The 19318-nt window shown below is 39.0% G+C and overlaps 2 protein-coding genes across 2 annotated transcripts; one reads left to right on the forward strand and one right to left on the reverse strand.

Annotated features, from left to right (window-relative positions):
* The first annotated feature begins 296 nt into the window (after positions 1-296).
* On the forward strand, positions 297-11063 carry npat (nuclear protein, ataxia-telangiectasia locus). The gene is made up of 17 exons (XM_060887995.1): positions 297-812; positions 975-1093; positions 1196-1256; positions 1340-1418; positions 1516-1556; positions 1791-2000; positions 2096-2171; positions 2311-2422; positions 2562-2653; positions 2797-2881; positions 3267-3363; positions 4469-4567; positions 6383-7681; positions 7844-7971; positions 8057-8147; positions 8244-9469; positions 9629-11063. The coding sequence occupies exons 1-17, from the start codon at positions 776-778 to the stop codon at positions 9707-9709; spliced, it is 3933 nt and encodes a 1310-aa protein (XP_060743978.1). The 5' UTR covers positions 297-775; the 3' UTR covers positions 9710-11063.
* Positions 11064-13166: 2103 nt separating this feature from the next.
* Positions 13167-18110, reverse strand: LOC132858208 (matrilysin-like). Its single transcript, XM_060888448.1, has 10 exons — positions 17970-18110; positions 17429-17667; positions 16028-16176; positions 15674-15799; positions 15008-15166; positions 14705-14873; positions 13983-14113; positions 13739-13895; positions 13565-13668; positions 13167-13400 (listed from the first exon to the last, which is right to left on the reverse strand). The coding sequence occupies exons 1-10, from the start codon at positions 18108-18110 to the stop codon at positions 13300-13302; spliced, it is 1476 nt and encodes a 491-aa protein (XP_060744431.1). The 3' UTR covers positions 13167-13299.
* Between the last annotated feature and the right edge of the window lie 1208 nt (positions 18111-19318).

A 19318-nucleotide genomic window follows, 5' to 3' on the forward strand; every position in this document is an offset into this window, starting at 1 on the left:
AAGTGTTCAGGTAACAGGACGTGTCATGGGGCGGATGAGTTCAGGTAACAGGACGTGTCATGGGGCCGACGTGTTCAGGTAACAGGACGTGTCATGGGGCCAACTTGTTCAGGTAACAGGACGTGTCATGGGGCCAACTTGTTCAGGTAACAGGATGTGTCATGGGGCGGACGTGTTCAGGTAACAGGACGTGTCATGGGGCGGACGTGTTCAGGTAACAGGACGTGTCATGGGGCGGACGTGTTCAGGTAACAGGACGTGTCATGGGGCGGACGTGTTCAGGTAACAGGACGTGTCATGGGGCCGACGTGTTCAGGTAACAGAACGTGTGACTTACATGTGTGTAACTTTCTGGAACAAAACACAACACTTGTGTGATTATGGAGTTTGTTTATCATGTTTACAAAATGCTTCACTGCTGAATATAGAGTGAAATACATTCACAAGATAACAGCCTCTAATAATGCTCAAGCAGAACAAACAGCCTTCTTAACGAAAACCTAAAAAAAAAAACGCTTTTTAAAACAAAAAATGTTCAGACAAATGTTTTTTTTTTGTTTTGTTTTGTTTTGTTTTTTGTCAACACCGGAAAACTACACCTCCCAGCATTCGAGGTCGTGAAGCATTTCCGGGTAACTCAAGCTTCTCCGCGCCTTTTCGCTTTATGGAATATTTGATATACCCAAAACCCGACAGAGAAAATCCTAGCAGTATAATGTTGTGTACTGTTAACTGCACCTGTTTAAGTTTAACCCCATTAAACTAGCACTGAAACATGCTGCTGCCGTCTGATGTAGCGAGGCTCGTGCTTGGTGAGTTTGTACACTACATTGTTATGGTACGAGTCTGACTAGCAAACAGGAGCTGTGAGTCTGATATAAAAATGAGCTCATATCAACACACCACTGGCTATTATTGTGTATATGTCCAGTTTGTTCTCGTCATGAGGACACAGCTTTGGTTGTTTTCTGTAGGATACCTGCAGCAGGAAGGACTGAGTGCTACAAGTCGAGCATTTATCCTGGAGAGCCCTAACTTGAGGGAGTATGCTGAACACAGCACTGAGGATGGAGTTATTCCTGCCTGCGTGTTTGTAAGACATCTTTAATTTGTACTGATGAACTTTCCTACATGTGCTGTGAACTAATTCGTATTTAACGTCTCGTACGAATGATGTGATTTTTTTTTATTACAGTCTCTCTTTGGAAAGAACCTGACCACGATTCTAAACGAGTACGTCGCTGCGAAGGCGAAAGGTAGCAGATAATCCACGAGATGTTACATCGCATGGATCTGATGGCTTGTCCTGTGCCGAGCTGACCCGCTTTTTGTTTTACAGAAACGTGTCAGGAGAATCAAATACCGGCTGTAATGACCTCGTTGTGGAAGAAACTGGACTTTACGCTCAACCAGATCAAGTGAGTCGTCAGCTTTTGGTTGTTTATGTTTGCATGTGGATGTGGAGTATGTGCTTTTGGCAGAGCTTGTTTTAATTTTTACGCATTATGTTCACAGATCTATGCAAAACTCTCCTGCTGTTCAACAAATCCAGCGGCGTAAGTTGAGCTTCTGCCTATGTACGCGTCTAATGTAAAACGACCTGATTATATCCAGATGGTTTGTTTTCTGTCTGTCAAAAACAGAGCACAATAGATCACAGATAATATCCCGGATAACAAGGTTTATGATTTACATCACAAATCTAAAACAGATACAGGATCCTTTTAGGAAACATGCCTTGGTCTTTTTATGGCAGTCTTAACTTATTTATCTCACTGTGTTGTAAACAGTTCGCACCCAGAACAGCATTCAGAACATGCGCCGTCAGAGGGTCTTGTCCTTACCTCAGACTCCTGCCCCAATGTGCATATCAGTGTCTACTCCAGGGAACTGTGTCCCTAGGCCTATCCCAACTCCTCAGGGCATCCTGGGACACTCCACCCCCGTGTGCTACACCTCCCAGCAGACAAGACCTTCCACCATCAGTCTCCCTCAGTCAGGTAAGAACAAAATATTAGACCACTTTTTGCACAGTCTAGATGTAGTTCAGATGCAGATTTTGTAATGCTGCTATGTATATTGTGTTTCTGTACAGAAGAGGCACCTTTAGAAATAATGCTACCTGACCATAGATTTACCCCCGGACCATTATCTCCAGCTCGCAGAAAATGGTAAGACAAAAGCTGTGGATGATGTTTACATTAATTAATCAGTTCAAAAATATTGACGTTACTGAACAATATCTCAGTCAGCTTTCTTTAGAAATGACACATCTGTCTTGACATGAAGGAATATTCTGTGTTATTTTAGTGATTCTCCAAGACGAAGAGGAGGTCAGGTTGGGGTTAGCAGAGGCGTTACGGTGACCAGCATGCTCACGGTAGAATCACAGAGCCAGGAGGTTGTGACCGAGAATTTATCTGTAAGTCAGAACGAAACCATTCCCCGCTTACATTACGCTTTAAAAGTTTACTTTGTTCTATTAGTCTAGACCAATGAATAAAATCACAGTGTGTGACTTTATTGATTTGTTTTTACTGCTATACTTTTTTTTATTGCAGCAAATGGTGATTGAGAATGCCAGAGAAAAGATTCTGAATGACAGATCTTTACAAGAAAAACTTGCAGAAAATATCAACAAAATCCTGGCCAGGTAATGATTATAGTACAGCCATGCACCTTCGTCATGGTTCTATTTTATATGTGAATATTTTATATATTTATGGATATTTTAATGGCACATCACTGATGCTAATGTAGGAGTAATTTTTTGGGTTGATTTATGTTTATTGACAGCGATAACAGCCCACAGACATCAAAGGCAGTGTGCAACACGGTCACGGAACAAGAACAGTCCATAGATGAAATTCTAGGCCTACAGGTGAAGGATTAAATCATTTATTTACTTAGATTCACTTATTTCTGCAGCATTTAGCAGACACTGTAATCCAGAGTGACTTAAAGAAGCTTCATACCCACCAAAAAAACCATCATGCTAGTATGAGTAGATATTAAGGACAATGGTTTTTAAATGACTGCATATTACTTACTTGGTGACGAAGTAGATTCTTTAATCTCCATTTGAAGACTGCTCTAGGAAGCTTGTCCATCACATGGCAGAGAAGAATTGGGATACATGTATGATAAGAGAGTAAATTTCTTTGCAGGTCCCCCCTCCATATATAAACATAAACCTCTTCATTTTCTTCATGAAAATGCAACGTAGAATTCAACTTTGTGTCTAATCTTTTCTTTTTCATGTTTAGGGAGAAATTCATATGAGTGATGATGCCATCCAGGACATCCTAGTACAGACTGAGTCAGATCCTGCTTTTCAGGCTCTCTTTGACCTCTTTGATTACGGTAAGGTTTATTATGTTGACTCAATCAGAAATGTCATTTACAGGTTCTTTTCCAATAAATAATGATCATATGGGGATCATTTGACTTCTTATATCTGCGATAGGTGCTGTGCCATGTGTGTTTTATATGATAAATACTCCACTTTTGTAGGAACTCCTGGACTCACAATGCATAAAATCATGCAGATACAGGTCAAAAGCTACAATTTATGTTCACATCAAACTTCAGAATGAAAATAAAAGGTGTGATCTCGATGACTTTAACAGTGAAATGGTTGTTGGTGCCAGATGGGCTGGTTTGAGTATTTCAGAAACTGCTGATCTCCTGGGATTTGCACACACTACAATCTCTAGAGTGTACAAAGAATGGTGTCAAAAAAAAGGATTCCTTTCTGAATCCTCAAATGTTCAGTTTAGGGGAACCTCTGCCCACAATGGCCTCAGATTATTTTTGACATAAGAGGAAATAAATGTGGACTGGTTATGCTGTAGCACATCCACCTTAAAGTTTGATGTGTTGTGTATGCTGAGATGCTTTTCTCCTCACCGTAATCTAGATATAGATCATGAGCTCAAACCAATCCAGGCTTTTTCTTCTGATCTCTCTTATTAACAGTTCGTTTCTACCCATGTAACTGTCACTCATGCAGTGTTTTTCACAACATTCTTTGTAAATACAAGAGACTGATGTGTGTGTGTAAATCCCAGGGGATGAGCTGTTTCTGAAATTTCCAAAAACAGCTTTTCTGGCATTAACTACCTAATAAGGGTTAAAGTGAGGGAGATGTGAGCATTAACTGAAGCTCTTGAACTGTACCTGCATGATTTTATGCATTGTGCATATATTACATTAATTCCCCATAAACACACATACTTGCTCATATTAAAACAAACCAGTGAAGCAGTTATATCGTGATTAGCATGCATTTGACATTGCATGTGTCATTATTCATTAACACACCAACAGAGACCTTAGCTGAATGCTTAAAAGAGAAAAATCCTTTGAGTACTCAGTGTACATATAGCAGTTGACTTTTAGTAAACAATGTATTGTACATCCCTGTCTTGTTTATTCTGCTAATGTATTAACCATTTAATGCTTGCAGGAAAAAATAAAATGGCTGAGGGTAGTGAGACTGCTGATAGAAGTAACAGTGCTCAGGAGAGTGATGAGCTGGATCATATAGACAGTGCTACAGACACAGGTAAATATGGGAATATGTCGTTTATCTAACCATGGTCTATATGGTTATACACCGTGTACCAAATGATTATGCCACATATCAGTAGGATTTTATTAAAATAAATATTCAGGTTTTAGTTTTTTTTTCTCAAAGAAAGTGTGTGTTCGTTTTATTTGCCAGGTTTTAAGACAACTGGTATCAGTCTTAGACAGGTTAGTTAATTAGTTTGCCAGGTGATCTTAGTGTAAGGGAAACCGACTTAAAGAGGTTGTTCCACATTATTAAGCAAGTTACAGTTCTCATGCAATATGGGGAGAAAGAAAGATCTTTCTGAAGATAAAAAGTGTGAAATAGTGCAATGTTTTGCAAAAGGCACAAAAACAATTGACATCGCAAAAACTGAAAAGAGATCATCGAACTGTCAAAAGATTGGTCAGAGATTCACAGCCGAGAATTCGATCAGATAAAGGTTTATTAAGAGGTTTCTGTCAGACAAATTAATGTTGTTAAAATGGCAGCTATAAAAAAGCCACTGTTGAGCAGCAAACAGGTATTTGACACTGCTGATGTCTCTGGAGTTCCAAGAAACTCTCGATGCAGGATTCCTCAGATCCTGGGTGAGGCTGAGGCTGGCAGTTGTGAAGTCGAAAATTCGTCATTTCGACTTCCTCTATCCAAAACTTACAAAGAGAAACATTTGCAATGGGCTCAGAATTACATGGAGACCAGTTTTATTCACTGATTAATGCCGTGCTACACTCGTTGGTCCAGATGGATGGAGTTCTGAATGGGTGTTGAATGGTCACCATGTTCCAACAAGGCTGAGACATCAGCAAGGACGCGGTGAAGTGATGATTTGGGCTGAAATATTGGGAAGTGAGATTGTATGTCCCTTTAGGGTCTCTGACAGAAAGAAAATGATTTTCAAAGATGTTCTTGCTGATGATGGATGGTTTTAATTGAGATTTTTGGATTAAGCCATGAGTTTCACAACAGCAGTTAGTCAGCAGGTCTGATGTCTTTGGAAGCAATAAATATTGTTTTTGATCTTCATCACAACGCACCATCCCATGCTGCAAAAAAACACCATTGATTCCATGATTGCTATGGGCATAAAAAAAGAAGAAATCATGGTGTGGCATCATCCCTGACCTCAATCCTATTGAGAACCTCTGGGGCATCCTTAAAAGAAAGATCTATGAGGTTGGGCTGCAGTATACCTCTAAACAACAACTCTGGGAGGCAATACTGGCACCTCAAATGAAATAGTGAGGTTACTGAGTTTACACAGAATAATAGGAAAAAAAATGGCCTGTTATCTCCAAGAAGGGTGCATTATATTAATATGTAACCTGAACTGTAAATATATATTTTTTTGTTTTAAATTGTTTATTTTAGGAAAAATGATCATTATAACCCATTTAATGTTTACAAAATGCATTCTGCAGAATTATGTGGAACAACAATTTTTTTTCCCCAATAAATCTGTTGACATTAGTTCTTTCACATGTAATAACAAACTCACTGTAAATAATAGTTGAAGATAAAATTAATCCTTAATCCTACTGAATGATATGGAATGTCATGGAATGAAAAATGGCATGTGCATAATGATTTGGAACACTGTGGTGTTTGTGTGTGTGTGTGTATTATAGATATATGTGTGTGTGTGTATGTGTGTGTATATTTTATATATATATATATATATATATATATATATATATATATATATATATATATATATATATGCTCAATCATATATTTCAATCAATATGTGTTTATAGAGAGCATAAATTTACTTAGCATTAGATAAAACATTACTTTTTTTTTTTTAAGGGACTGGACAGGAAGATTCTACATCAGGTGGAGAAACCACCACGAGAATACTAAGGAGTAAGAATGTAAAAGAGGCAAAAAGTAAAAGGAAGCCATCCCCTCCTCTTAGTACAAGCAAGCCAGTTCCAGAAGCCTCTCAGTCATGTGCAGTTACTAAACAAACAGCAGCTGAAAAAGAAATCGCACAAAACAAAATAGGCTCCAGCAGAAGCAAAGGCATAGTAAGCAAGAAGCAGACCAGAGGCACAAGCTCTTCCTTGAGAGGGCAGTTGATTAACAAAACACAGACTACATCCTCTACATCAAGCTCATCTCTATCTGAAGAGGGAGCAAGCATGGAGGTGGATGAGCCAACCTCTGATATGTCTGAGGAATGCAGTACTGAAGAGACACTACAACAAGTGCTTCAAGAGATCTCTCAGGATTCAACAAACAATAAAAAAGCCTCCACTGAGCAAGCAGAAACCTCTCCCAAAGTAGGAGAAGAAACACCAGGGCATAAATGTGAAGTGGAGAAGGCAGGAAGGACACAGCTGGTTGCAAACGAATGTAAAGCTTTAGGCCAGGATGTCAGTCAGCAGCCACAAACAAATAACCCCTTACTCAACACAGCAATGCAGGAAGAGGAGTCAAGATCAAATACAACCGAGACCGACAGTCCAGCACCCAGTTTCTTTGAGCCATTACCTCCTGTTGTATCTGCGTCTACAGCTACCAGTTCCTCCTCCGCGGTTATCAATCCTTCCCAGTCTGAAACTGCTGAGTCTGACCCTAATAAAATAGTAGCTCTTAAGATCATCATCAGTGATGAGTCTGAGCAACAGGGCAGTGACTCTGCTCTAAACCAAGCTGTTTCCAGCATCAGTGGTGACAGCATCCCTACAATCTTCCTCTCTCCCCCAGCCAAATCTCTATCTAAGTTACTGCCCTCTACCCCTGGCACCTCTATCACCCCAGAGGAAACTGCACAGGCAGTGAGCAGCTTACAGGGAGCAGAGACTGCTGGAGACCCAGTCATATGTGCACAGAACAATTTGCAGCCTGCGCAGGTACGAACTATGGCTCCAGAGACTGGTTTCATTCAGCTGTTACCTGCTAACCCAACCTTCAGAGGACCGAGCAGCTTTTTTGTTGTGACTGATCCAAATTCAGGCATGGACCAGCATTCCAGTATGATGCTGCTTCCAGGTGGTGCAGGAGAAGGAGCAGTATGTTCTACTCCACACATTGTGGCTACACCACCTCGACCTCGGGCTCTGGTTTCCATTACACCAAATGTAGCTCAACCCTTCTCTCCTGGTAAGTAACAGTGAGAGATTAGCTAGTAATAAAGTGGTATTTTAGGTTGTTTAATTAGATAGAGTTTATTGCTGGATTTTATAATGTTTAACCTTCTTTAATCTGATTATTTGTATTCAGCATTACTAAGCTTTTGATCATTGTGTTTTTTTTATTGTTCAGTGAATTTATCGTCAGCATCAACCATTATAATTTCTTCACCGGTTCAACCCATGATACAGAATATGGCAGTTCCAATGTCTGTTTTAGGGCCGAACAGTACAGGAAAATTCACTGTAGTACCCAGTCAGGTATGATTTTGCTGGTAATTAAATTTTGCATTTACTCTTTGGAAAATGTTGGTTACGTTAAAGTATAATTGAATTTGCTTTATAGATGTTGGCTTTGCCTAGTACGAAATTGGTGAACCAAACAGCAAAGGTTGTGTCAAAACCTAAATTATTGCCTAAGGAGAATGTGGAACTGGGTAAGTTTTCAATAAGGAGAAAGTTTCACATAAGACAGTAATTTTTTTTCTCACATTATCATTTGTGTAATCTAAAGGAAGTATTTATTTTTTCAGGCAATACTGGAACATCTGTTGGTGGGTCCAGTGCAGTCTCAAACAGCTCTCAGGGCTCAGGGCAACTAAACAGCAGTTCTGGAGCAAGCCCTAGTCATCGAAGAATACTTTGCTTTGATGAAAACTCTAGCCAGACAAGTCAAAATGCAACTACATCTTCCCCTGTTATGAAGGAGTCCACAAGGACAGAGCGAATCCTTCCTAGCATTTTAGGCAACGCTAATGCCAAGAGAAGGGTCGAGACCATAAGATTACCAGAGCCAAGTCAGAGTACAGGAACAAAGGAACCTGAAAAGGCTGCTGAACCTCAGCAACAAAAAGAGGCTACAAAAAACACACGAACAGAATCAGGAACCGATCAGACTGTCATTTCTTGCACATCCTTAAACAATGCTGCTCAGAAAAATTCATCTGATCTATTGGAGTCCAAAACAACTGAAGGTGATTTATCTTCATTTTCAAATGCTGAACAAAGTTTAAAGCCGTCTTCTCAGAACCTCAATCCCAAGTCTGCCAGCGTTACAAAAAACACTTCACAAGAAGAAAAATGTGAACAAATAACTTTGAAAACACCTGAGAGACTTTCTGAGAGCAACATCACACAGGACCTGCCCAACGTTGCTGCAAACAAAGAGAATGAATTAGAAGGTGGACCGCAAGAGCTGCATCTAGGAGTTACCCCAATATTGTCTGCAGTAAGATCTGCTACACCTGTGTCTCAGGGAGGTTTGTTGAAGCCAACATGCAAAACAGGCCCACTTACCAAGCAAGCAGTGGAGATGCTACAGGACATCCAGAGCCAGAGCCCCATCTCCACGCCACCCCGGAGAAGAGGCACCATAGACATACCGCTTCCAAAAACACCAGTCCCAGGTTGTCTCCAGGAGGACTTGCTGGATGGTTTGAGGACACCTTTAAGGCAAAGACATGGGCGTGAAGGAGAGGGCACACCCAAAAACCTGGCTCCTCCTGCTACACCTGACCTTCCTACCTGCAGCCCAGCCAGTGAGGCAGGGAGCGAGAACAGCATTAACATGGCTGCTCATACACTTATGATCCTGTCACGCGCAGCCAGGACAGGCGGGCCGTTAAAAGACAGCTTGCGACAGGAGGAGGCTGGTGTGGCTAAACAGAGTTCTTCTAAAGGAAAGAAGCGCAAGCACAATGAACCAAACCCTAAAGAATTACACCTCACAAATTCATCGGGCAGTAAGAAGAAAGCCAAGGTAAGTGGAGTTTATTGTTTACTGCAGACAAATGCGATCCATGGTTCCAGCAATGAAAAGACACTTCCTGTCTTTCGGTACAAGTTAACAATATGAGAAAAATGTTATCTTTTCAAATAATGATCTTTCTTATCTTTGGCATTTTCTTTTATCTTGCAGAAGCAGAAGAAGCTTCTTGATTCCTTCCCACAAGACCTAGACGTTGACAAGTTCCTGTCATCGTTGCATTATGATGAATGAGGACAAATTCCAGAATGAATTCTGATGGGACAATGAGAAAGAAAACACAGAGTACATAAGAACGACACTCCTATTTCTCCTGCTTCATATAATAGTTTTGTATAGTTGTATGTGTAATTCTTACTGTCCTGCGGAGAGTTATTATAGAAAAATGATTTATTATGTAACCATACATTGGTGAGGTTCCTGTCAATATAGTACACAAGATAATTTAAATTCATTGCTGCATTTTAGTGCCAGTTGTGCAACATTGTTCAGTAGTTTAAATGCACATGATAGTTTTGTTGAAAGAAATTTTACAAACAGCATCTGTTTTTAAGTTCTTTTGAAATGTCTTTGGAGAATTTCCAAACTAAATAGAATTGCTACTAAATAAGGGAGACCTCAGTAACATTTGGCAGCAGCTCAGTGTATAAAAGCAGGCAGACTAGTTGTGAGCTTCAGTTATGGTTCTTATCAGATATCAGAATGTGAAAAGTTCTGATGTCATTGACTTTGAACCTGGCAGTGACGGTGTTGGCAAACAGAGTGGTTTGAGTTTTTCCACAAACTGTTGATCTTCATGGATTTTGATACAATAGTCTCTAGAGTTTACACAGAATAATAGAATAATAGGAAAAACAAAAATGGCCTGTGGGATGAAGCACCTTGTGAGAGCTCAACGGATTGGGCAGGCTGGTTCAAGATGGCTTTGCCTTGATGTGTATAATTTACACTCCAATCAGCTGAGATTAGAAATCAGACGCAGATGTCTAGAGTGGGCACAGACTCACAGAAACTGGACGGTTAAAGTAAAAAAAAAAAAAAAAGTAGCTCGGTCTGAAGATGTAGATGGTATGACAATTTAGCTTAAGCAGTTCAGGCTGCTTGTGGTGGGGGTGATGTAACAGTGTGGGGAATGTTATAGCCAAACATTACCCATCCTATAAGGGCTACTTTAGCATGCTATCTAACAAATCACAAGTCTTCTGAAACTGGTCCATGAACACAATGAGTTCAGAGTATTCCAATGGCCTCCCCAGTCCACAGAGCTGGATCCACGGGAGCTCCTTTGTGATGTGGCCAAATGGGAGGTTTGCAGCAGTTTATATGATGAAAAGATGCAACACCTTGTGCAATCCACACCATGTCCTTGTCCTAATTCAAGCGGTTGGTGAAAAAACTACTGTGATAGAAATGTTTTACTTATGATGAATGGTCTAGTTGTAAAAGATATGAAGACAAAAAGTGGAATGATTTCTACAGCATCAGAAGGTTACTTGCAGTGCTGTTATAAAATCAGTGACGCAGTTTATTTCAAGAAGCTTCAGGGAAATTGTTTCTGCAAAGATAAAAATAAACCACATGCAGACAACTTTTGACCTACTTCCTCTTAAAATCTGTGGTGCACTTCACACTTCTGCAGTTTAACACAGGATCAAGGGGCCAACTGGCACCAACACCATGCCAATGAAATCACACATTCTAATCTGTGATGTTTTATAACTTTATATAAAGCGCTTGAATTGTTTCTGCAAGATTTTATGCATTGAGCTGCTACCACACGATTGAATAGTTGCAAGAATGTGCAGCGGTCCCTAATAAAGAAGGAAGTGAGTGTACAGTCTGACAATAAAAGGCAGTATACTGCCTTCAGCAAGATAATGTGCCAACCAAACCCTCATACCAGCATTAACTTACAGATTAGTGGTTACCTTTACCACACAACTAACACAGCATCTCAGATGTTATGTGGTTTCTTTGAAGCGTTTCAAGTTTTAGAGACTGACAAATAGGTTTTAGTATTTTTTCACTGATTTTGGAATATACATAATTTTCATTTTGTAAGAAAGTTTAATATAACATCGGATTACAATGTGTTGCATTTGCCATAAATGGCTATGCAGAAAAGATATTATATGAACTATCATAATGTGTGTGCGATAGCCATTAGCAGACAACCTTATGGAAGCGATAGTTTAGTCGATATTTAATTCATTTTTAGTCGACGAAGGTGTCAGAATATTAGGAGCAACGATCAAGACAGTTTTCAGACTCAGTAAAGTACTGTGGCAGTGCTTTCAAACTCAGAGCTGCTGTTAATCAGATGACAATTTCAGTGGAAATATAAATGGTGAGAAATTTGAACAGATTTGTATTTATCACAACTCTGGGGAAATGACAGATTGATAAATACTTTTTATTTTTAAGCATTATGATGAAACAAGGGGGGCACGGTGGCTTAGTGGTTAGCACGTTCGCCTCACACCTCCAGGGTCAGGGTTCGATTCCCGCCTCCACCTTGTGTGTGTGGAGTTTGCATGTTCTCCCCGTGCCTCGGGGTTTCCTCCGGGTACTCCGGTTTCCTCCCCCGGTCCAAAGACATGCATGGTAGGTTGATTGGCATTCCTGGAAAATTGTCCGTAGTGTGTGATTGCATGAGTGAATGAGAGTGTGTGTGCCCTGCGATGGGTTGGCACTCTGTCCAGGGTGTATCCTGCCTTGATGCCCGATGACGCCTGAGATAGGCACAGGCTCCCCGTGAACCGAGGTAGTTCGGATAAGCGGTAGAAGATGAATGAATGAATGAATGATGAAACAACAGGCAACTATGTATGGAGGTCTAAAGATTATTTTTAATAAGATTAAATCTCCCTAATCTGACCTTCAGGTTAACATAACAAGCCATATTTAAGCCTCAAAAGGTTCACCAATGTTCTGTAGGAAAAATACAATTATAATTTTTTTCATGCATTTTAAGGGAGGCCACACAAATACTAACAACAATTATATTGATGATCATATTATTAGTAGTAGTATTATTAGTATTATTAGTATTTTATAAAATTGGGAAAATCTTCTTGGTGAGTTTCTAGAAGCTTATGTATGATATAGGTGTTGGTCAACCACAAGCAAACAAATGACTAAATCCAAATGAAATAAACAAACAAAAAAAACATCATTATGTAATTTGATCTACAAAATAATAATACATCACATTTTCTAGCATATGTCATGTTATGAATCAGTTACATATTTATTATTAAATCTGAAAATTGTAATGTGGTTTATGTAATTACATTTTCTTATATTCTCTGTATACAAATTCTACACTATCAGGCACTGAAACTAATATTCATAGAGCCAGTGTGCAAAATAATAGGCTAAATAGCCAGGTGACCTTTAATAATCTGTTGCTGATCAGATATCAACATTCACTTGATCAGCCTATCTTAAAACTCAAGTCTCTTATGATACTGTGCTAACTGTACAGAAACCTAACAAATAACATAAATAACAGTGTAGGTATTTAGTGTTCATTGTATTCAATGTTCATATAAGTGCTAAAACAAACAGAATAATAAATGATTATGCTTATAGCAAATAGTCCTTAATTTCTATGAAGATAAACACTCCTCCACACACACACACACACACACACCTGTAATTGACATTAGAAGAAGGATACTAAAAAATAATTTTCTAAAAATTAGGTGCACAATAACACACTACATAACACATTTTGTACAATTGTACAATTCTAAGCAAAGAATACAGCTTAGGTTCTTACAGATAAAGTCTTACAGCCTATAATTCTTTTTAAATCTTCATTAACATCCAAGCCAAGAATTAGCTTTTTTAAGCCCAACAACACTCCTTCTCTTTACATCATATTTGTACACCTCAGCTCCAACAAAGAAATGAATGAAACCTGGAAAGGAAGACATGAATATATTAACGAATCTGAATATCAATGGAATATTTAATATTTAAGAATGTAAGTCACTGGAATATTTGAAAAAGGAAATGGTTGAATTTCCTATCACCTAGAAATAGGAATAGAAAACAGGACACAGACTTGTGATGTTTACCCACCATGCTTATACAAAGCTGCACTGATGGGTGTCTTAATGCCTGGGAAATCCTCTGCGATGATGTGCGGGTTAGATTTATCCATGGCTTGCCGTCTCACATCATATCTCAGGAAATAAAAACTGAATAAACATAATGTACATATGACAATGCATAACTTGTACGTCTATAACATACCTCCAGTAATGGTCCAGAGTAAAGAATAAGATGTGGCCTGTGTTGGGAATGTAGACTGCAGCATCTATGTGGCTCACTGAGGCTGGGAAATGAAAGCTGCTGATTTTTTGACGCAAGCCTTTTATCCGAGAGTCCTTCACAGTCCAATAGCTGGAACCTGTATGGAGTGGGATCGATTAGAGTATATCTATAGCATTGTGTCTGGTACATAATTGTATTAAACCCCTTCAGTGAGGGTTAGTACCACGGAAAAGGAAGGTAGTAGAGTTTTTTCCAAGCCAGTACGCAGCATCAATGGATGAATTTATTTTTGGAATGAAAGTGTTGATGGGACCCTCTTTTATGCCATGTTTATTATCCCTGATCCATAAATACCTTTATAGAAAAACAAAGATAACAATTATGCTAAATGAATCTAAGCTCCAAATGTACATGTGGATGACAAATTAAAGGGAAAAACTACAATAAATCTCTTAGAGAATGGTTGGGCCACCATGATCTGCCAAAACAGCTACATGTCAAAGATTCTGCAAAATTCTTAGCAATGTTTTAGAGAGATGAACATTATTCTTCTTTCAGTCTGTGTTTTGATCAGGTGGTAGAAAACACTGTCTAACATGTCAGTCCAAAATCTCCCATAGGTGTTTAATTGGGTGGGTCTAGATAAAGTTAAAGGCCTTAGCATATAATTTACATCTGTTTAATACTCATCACATTCAGTGGACATAGACATTATGGAAGAGATCTCTCCCAACAAGTGTGAGCATTCTGAATAGATCTGTATTACATTCCTTTTTGTAGTGTGTATTGAGTTCTGTCTAAGAAAACAAGTGGTCTCAAACATGTCAGAATAATTTCTCTCAGCATATAAGGGCCTCTGGTTTTCCTTTTAATTTGTCACCTGTCTGTACAGTATATGGTGATTATTATTATGCTACAAATATTAAAAGTTGTGAGTTGACTCACCGGCCTTTGAAAAAGAAAATGGATGTTCCTACATTAGTAACAGAGTCAAAAGACAGGTCAGGATTGCATTTGTCTTTTACTGCCCTTGGATAATAATAGCCAGAGTACCAAGATTTGAAAAGATTGTTCCAATTCAGCCTTGGGTAATAAGGTGATGTAACGCTCGGACCTGTGGAACATTATAACATTATTTATGATTTTACGTTTATTTGTGAAAAGCAAGTATGTAAGTGACTTTAAATGAGGGTAATTTTAATACATCTCTGAGGACAACATGACTGCAGAAAGTTTGTGAATTTATACCATACAGTGCGTTGATGTTCAAAATATCTTCACTCGAAAGCATGTTTTGTGGTTGACGCTTTCTGTAGGTGGGATACATGAGGGATTGTGGGTTTTGAGAATGCTTTAAACCCAAGGAGTGTCCAAACTCATGTGCTGCAACCAAATACAGGCTAAATCCTGGAGTAGGAGACAGAAATCCTATATGAAACCACCCTGTCATTGTCAAATACACCAGAAAGCAAAACAAACACTTCTTCATTTTTTCATCTTACTATGACATATGAATATCTTACAGTGTCAATACACATACCTGGGAAAATGTACTCATTTTATTGTGTGTAATTTAGCATAAAACTGAATTGTCAGATGTTAGACAGAGTTCCAAGCCAAGCACAACATTAGCAGCAAGAACTGCTAGGGTGCTTAGGCTGCTGTGTGACTGATTTGCTTTTCTCTGTCCTACAAACTCAACAAAAGTTAATCCCATGGAAAACATGTGGGATTACTTGGAACAAATGGTAAAATGTCCAAAACCCAAGAACCCGAGCTGATTTCACACTAGTGAAACTTCACACTAGCATAGCTTCTTTACACTTGGTGTTAATATTCCTTATATATATTAATTATCCCAATAGTTTAATCTTTGATGTAGTACATATTTAATCTGGCAACCTGAAAAAGTACCTCGAGAATCTGCTGTCCATAGTTCATCGTCATCAAAGTGAACATCTCCTCCAACGCCTTCTCCAGGGTCAAAGGCATGAGCTAGTGTGCCTTTAGGTCCATCAAAAGGGTAGTTGTCTCCATGATCTTGGATTTATTTATTTAAAAAAAAAAGGGTTCACACACACACACAAATAAATGTGATTGGACATATGTAACAGGAGTGTACAATTCATTACTAACAATGGTCAGTCTCATTATCATCTGATGGCCGGCGGTCAGGATGGTCACCTTCATGTCCATCCTGATCAAAATCATTCTATGTATACTTCTTGTACTTAATTGGAAGGTTGAATTCACCCCATGGCTCCTTACATTTGGAACCAAACTCCACCATAATGTCTGCTTGCTGAGAAGAAGACCTGAAGAACCGTAAAGGGCTGGCATTTGCCCACACATCCAGAGCTGCTCCAATCAAAGAATCAACTGTACTCACAGGTAGATCATTGGTGTATTTCCCAATGCTGGAATATGAAGAAAAATGTAAGCTTAAGCTAAAAAAGAGAGAAAACAATATACAGTTGAGGCCAAACATTTACAAACACCCAGCCTTAAAGATATTCAATCTCACTTTTTTTTTTCAATTAGGAAACAGTCTTTAAACAATCCAGAAAATGATCCAATGATTTAGAAGTGTCTGATAGGCCACTAGGGGAGTGTATCTGTGGCTATATTTAATGGCAAGTCTCTTTTTGCCTTTGATAAAATCAGAAATTCTAAATAACACAGTCAGGACATTCACAAATTCAGTGCCTCCAATTTCCAAACAACTGCAGGTATTATGCTGTTCTGCATAAACAACTGTATTCACTCACTTACTCACTTTCTACCGCTTATTCGAACTTCTCGGGTCACGGGGAGCCTGTGCCTATCTCAGGCGTCATGGGGCATCAAGGCAAGATACACCCTGGACGGAGTGCCAACCCATCACAGGGCACACACACTCATTCACTCACACAATCACACACTAAGGACAATTTTCCAGAGATGCCAATCAACCTACCATGCATGTCTTTGGACCGGGGGAGGAAACTGGAGTACCCGGAGGAAACCCCCGAGGCACGGGGAGAACATGCAAACTACACACACACAAGGTGGAGGCGGGAATCGAACCCCCAACCCTGGAGGTGTGAGGCGAACGTGCTAACCACTAAGCCACCGTGCCCCCCACAACTGTATTCAAATCTTAAAAAAAAACTGTGGTCACAGAGACGCTGCATCATTCAGGAACTAACTGGAAAATGGACTGGTGCACTTTAGAAAGCAGATGACATCATAATGAAGGAGGATTATATAATAATGCTGAAGCGTCACATCAAGGCATCAGCAAGAAATGTAAAACCAGGTCAAATCTGAGACTTCCAACAGGATAATGATCCTAAAACAACCTCTAATGTTGTAGCAAAATGGGTTAAAGACAACAAAATCAAAGTACTGACAAGACCTTGGGGTACACCAATTCTGTCAGGAGAAATGTCAGGAGAAAATTTGTCAGGAGAAAATTCCAGCAAAGTATTGTGGCAATTAATAGGCAATTTGAACAAATACTCTTATTAATAATCTTCTGCTAAGTAAAATCTAATATAGCAGTAATAGATATATTATTTTGAAACAAGCTCTTGAATGAGTTTGAATGTCTTTATTTTAGGTGGTTGTAAAATGATGGTGTAAAACCTAATCACCAGTTCTGAACACTTATACTGTGAAGTTAATTACTTGTAAGTTATCACGTTTTTCTTCCATCTGTTGCCTCGGTTGTAAACATATTCCTCAATGTCAGGAACGCCACACCTAGGCCTCTTCATTTCATCCAGTGTCTCAGTGTCCAAACTGCCTGTCTGATCGTGTCCAAAAAAGCTCTGCATGTCTTTCAGTTTAGAAGAAAAAGAGGGATGACTTCTCTTCTTATGACCTGGTGGACCTTTCTGAAAACTGTAGAAGCGTTCGATGTATTTCTAAGAGAGAATAAGAAGAAATCACTTCAGTTAAAGACTGATGACATTTCTAATATTCTTTTATCAGTCAGAGTAATTGTATTGTGTAGATAAAGCCTTAATAAAATAATAATTGTAGTAATGTATTTTTCGTCCTCTAATCAGTCATCAGACCTCTAATCAGTCATCAGACCTCTAATCAGTCATCAGACCTCTAATCAGTCATCAGACTAATCAGACAAGAAAACAATTTCAACAACAAAAAGTAAAATAGACATTTTTGATCACAAGTGATTTTTATGTAATAGTAATAAAAAACTTACTTCTGCTAGTATTACATCATCCTGGAGTTTCTCGCCCAGATCTAATGTGACATTTCCTCGCTCAACCTGCAGCAGAGGAGCACCAAGACACCGAGGAGCATAAAGAGCGAAGACACAAACTAAACCAAGAAAGAGCCCCATTGCCCAGCTCTGAAGCACAGAAGCATTGAAAGCAGCAAGCTGGTGAAGAGCTGGACTTGAAGATCAAGGAAGCTGGAAAGGCTTTTTAACATGTACCTATGAGTCAATCAGTGGCAAGACTGAAAAACCTCGCACATTGGGAGGAGTTCAGTAAGGACACAAGTCACAAAAACAAGACATAGATGAAACAAACAAACAAACCAACACGCATGCACACAAACAAATCATCTTTTAAAGAGCTGAATTATTAATTTGTTAATTTATTAATGAATCATTAATTAATCTGTTCTAAACCAAGGCTACAATAAATACAATTTTCAAATGAGTTTTGCCTCCATGTCCAAAAAGCCGAAGAACTTCAGTACGCAGTTTGATCGACTGGAAAGAAAATATCCAGAGAGCAAATAATTTTCCACATAGATGTAAATCTAACAGGATGCTGCTGTACTAACATTTAATTTCACATTCAGGTTATGCCAGCCTCAGGCTACTTCTCAGATTTGGAGAAAAAACCTCAGACTATTTCAGCTCTTATTATTCCTTGGTATGGCTACATCTATAGAAAGTGGATGTTGTGTATGAGAGGAAAAATAACAACACTGGAATTATTGGATGTAATTGTGGACTGTTTTTCCGACTGTAAAATGGTGTGAAAGCGGCACGCTGGAAATGGAAATGCAGGGGTGGCAGACATTACAGGCTTACATCGATGTGCCATGAACATACCTTTTAGCTGATGCAAGAAACTTTGTCAAATATTTTACCCTGGATGTTATAACTGTATATTATCTGTTCTGCAGCTGAGAACACAAGTCATTCGTTTTCCTTTCAGAATCAGCAGTGTGACTAGTCAGTAGATAATAATGCATTGTAATGGATGCTGATGGAGCGTAATGCCGTTTCTGTGTCTCTCTTTATTTGCTACAACAGTTTCACAACCTGAAGCCTAAGGCGAATGAGCCACATATTGCACTGTATTTATTATTTTGCGTCTGTTGCACAATGCTCTGAGAATTACAAACAGTACTCAGAAGGCATACATTCACACTTACACAAGAACACACAGATCACCACTGAGATTCAGAGGATTATTTGTTTTAAAGGGCTGGTAAGTGGACCTTTAATACCACTTAGAATAAAAAACAAACAAACAACAACATGGTGTTGTACATCATGCTCAGATTGCACAGGACCATTGACACATTTAT

The sequence above is a fragment of the Tachysurus vachellii genome, chromosome 15, assembly GCF_030014155.1.
Source record: "Tachysurus vachellii isolate PV-2020 chromosome 15, HZAU_Pvac_v1, whole genome shotgun sequence".
Classification (NCBI taxonomy): Eukaryota; Metazoa; Chordata; class Actinopteri; order Siluriformes; family Bagridae; genus Tachysurus; species Tachysurus vachellii.

What these genes read in the sequence shown, in the direction of transcription:
- LOC132858208 (XM_060888448.1), bottom strand. Translation starts at nt 18,110, where the DNA reads ATGGGGCTCTTTCTTGGTTTAGTTTGTGTCTTCGCTCTTTATGCTCCT. An exon ending in ATGATGTAATACTAGCAGAA is followed by an intron (nt 17,668 to 17,969) that starts GTAAGTTTTTTA and finishes ATTCTCTCTTAG; the next exon opens with AAATACATCGAACGCTTCTA. An exon ending in GGTGGAGTTTGGTTCCAAAT is followed by an intron (nt 15,800 to 16,027) that starts GTAAGGAGCCAT and finishes AATAAATCCAAG; the next exon opens with ATCATGGAGACAACTACCCT.
- npat (XM_060887995.1), top strand. Translation starts at nt 776, where the DNA reads ATGCTGCTGCCGTCTGATGTAGCGAGGCTCGTGCTTG. An exon ending in TGTAGCGAGGCTCGTGCTTG is followed by an intron (nt 813 to 974) that starts GTGAGTTTGTAC and finishes TGTTTTCTGTAG; the next exon opens with GATACCTGCAGCAGGAAGGA. An exon ending in TAAGGAGAATGTGGAACTGG is followed by an intron (nt 8,148 to 8,243) that starts GTAAGTTTTCAA and finishes TTATTTTTTCAG; the next exon opens with GCAATACTGGAACATCTGTT.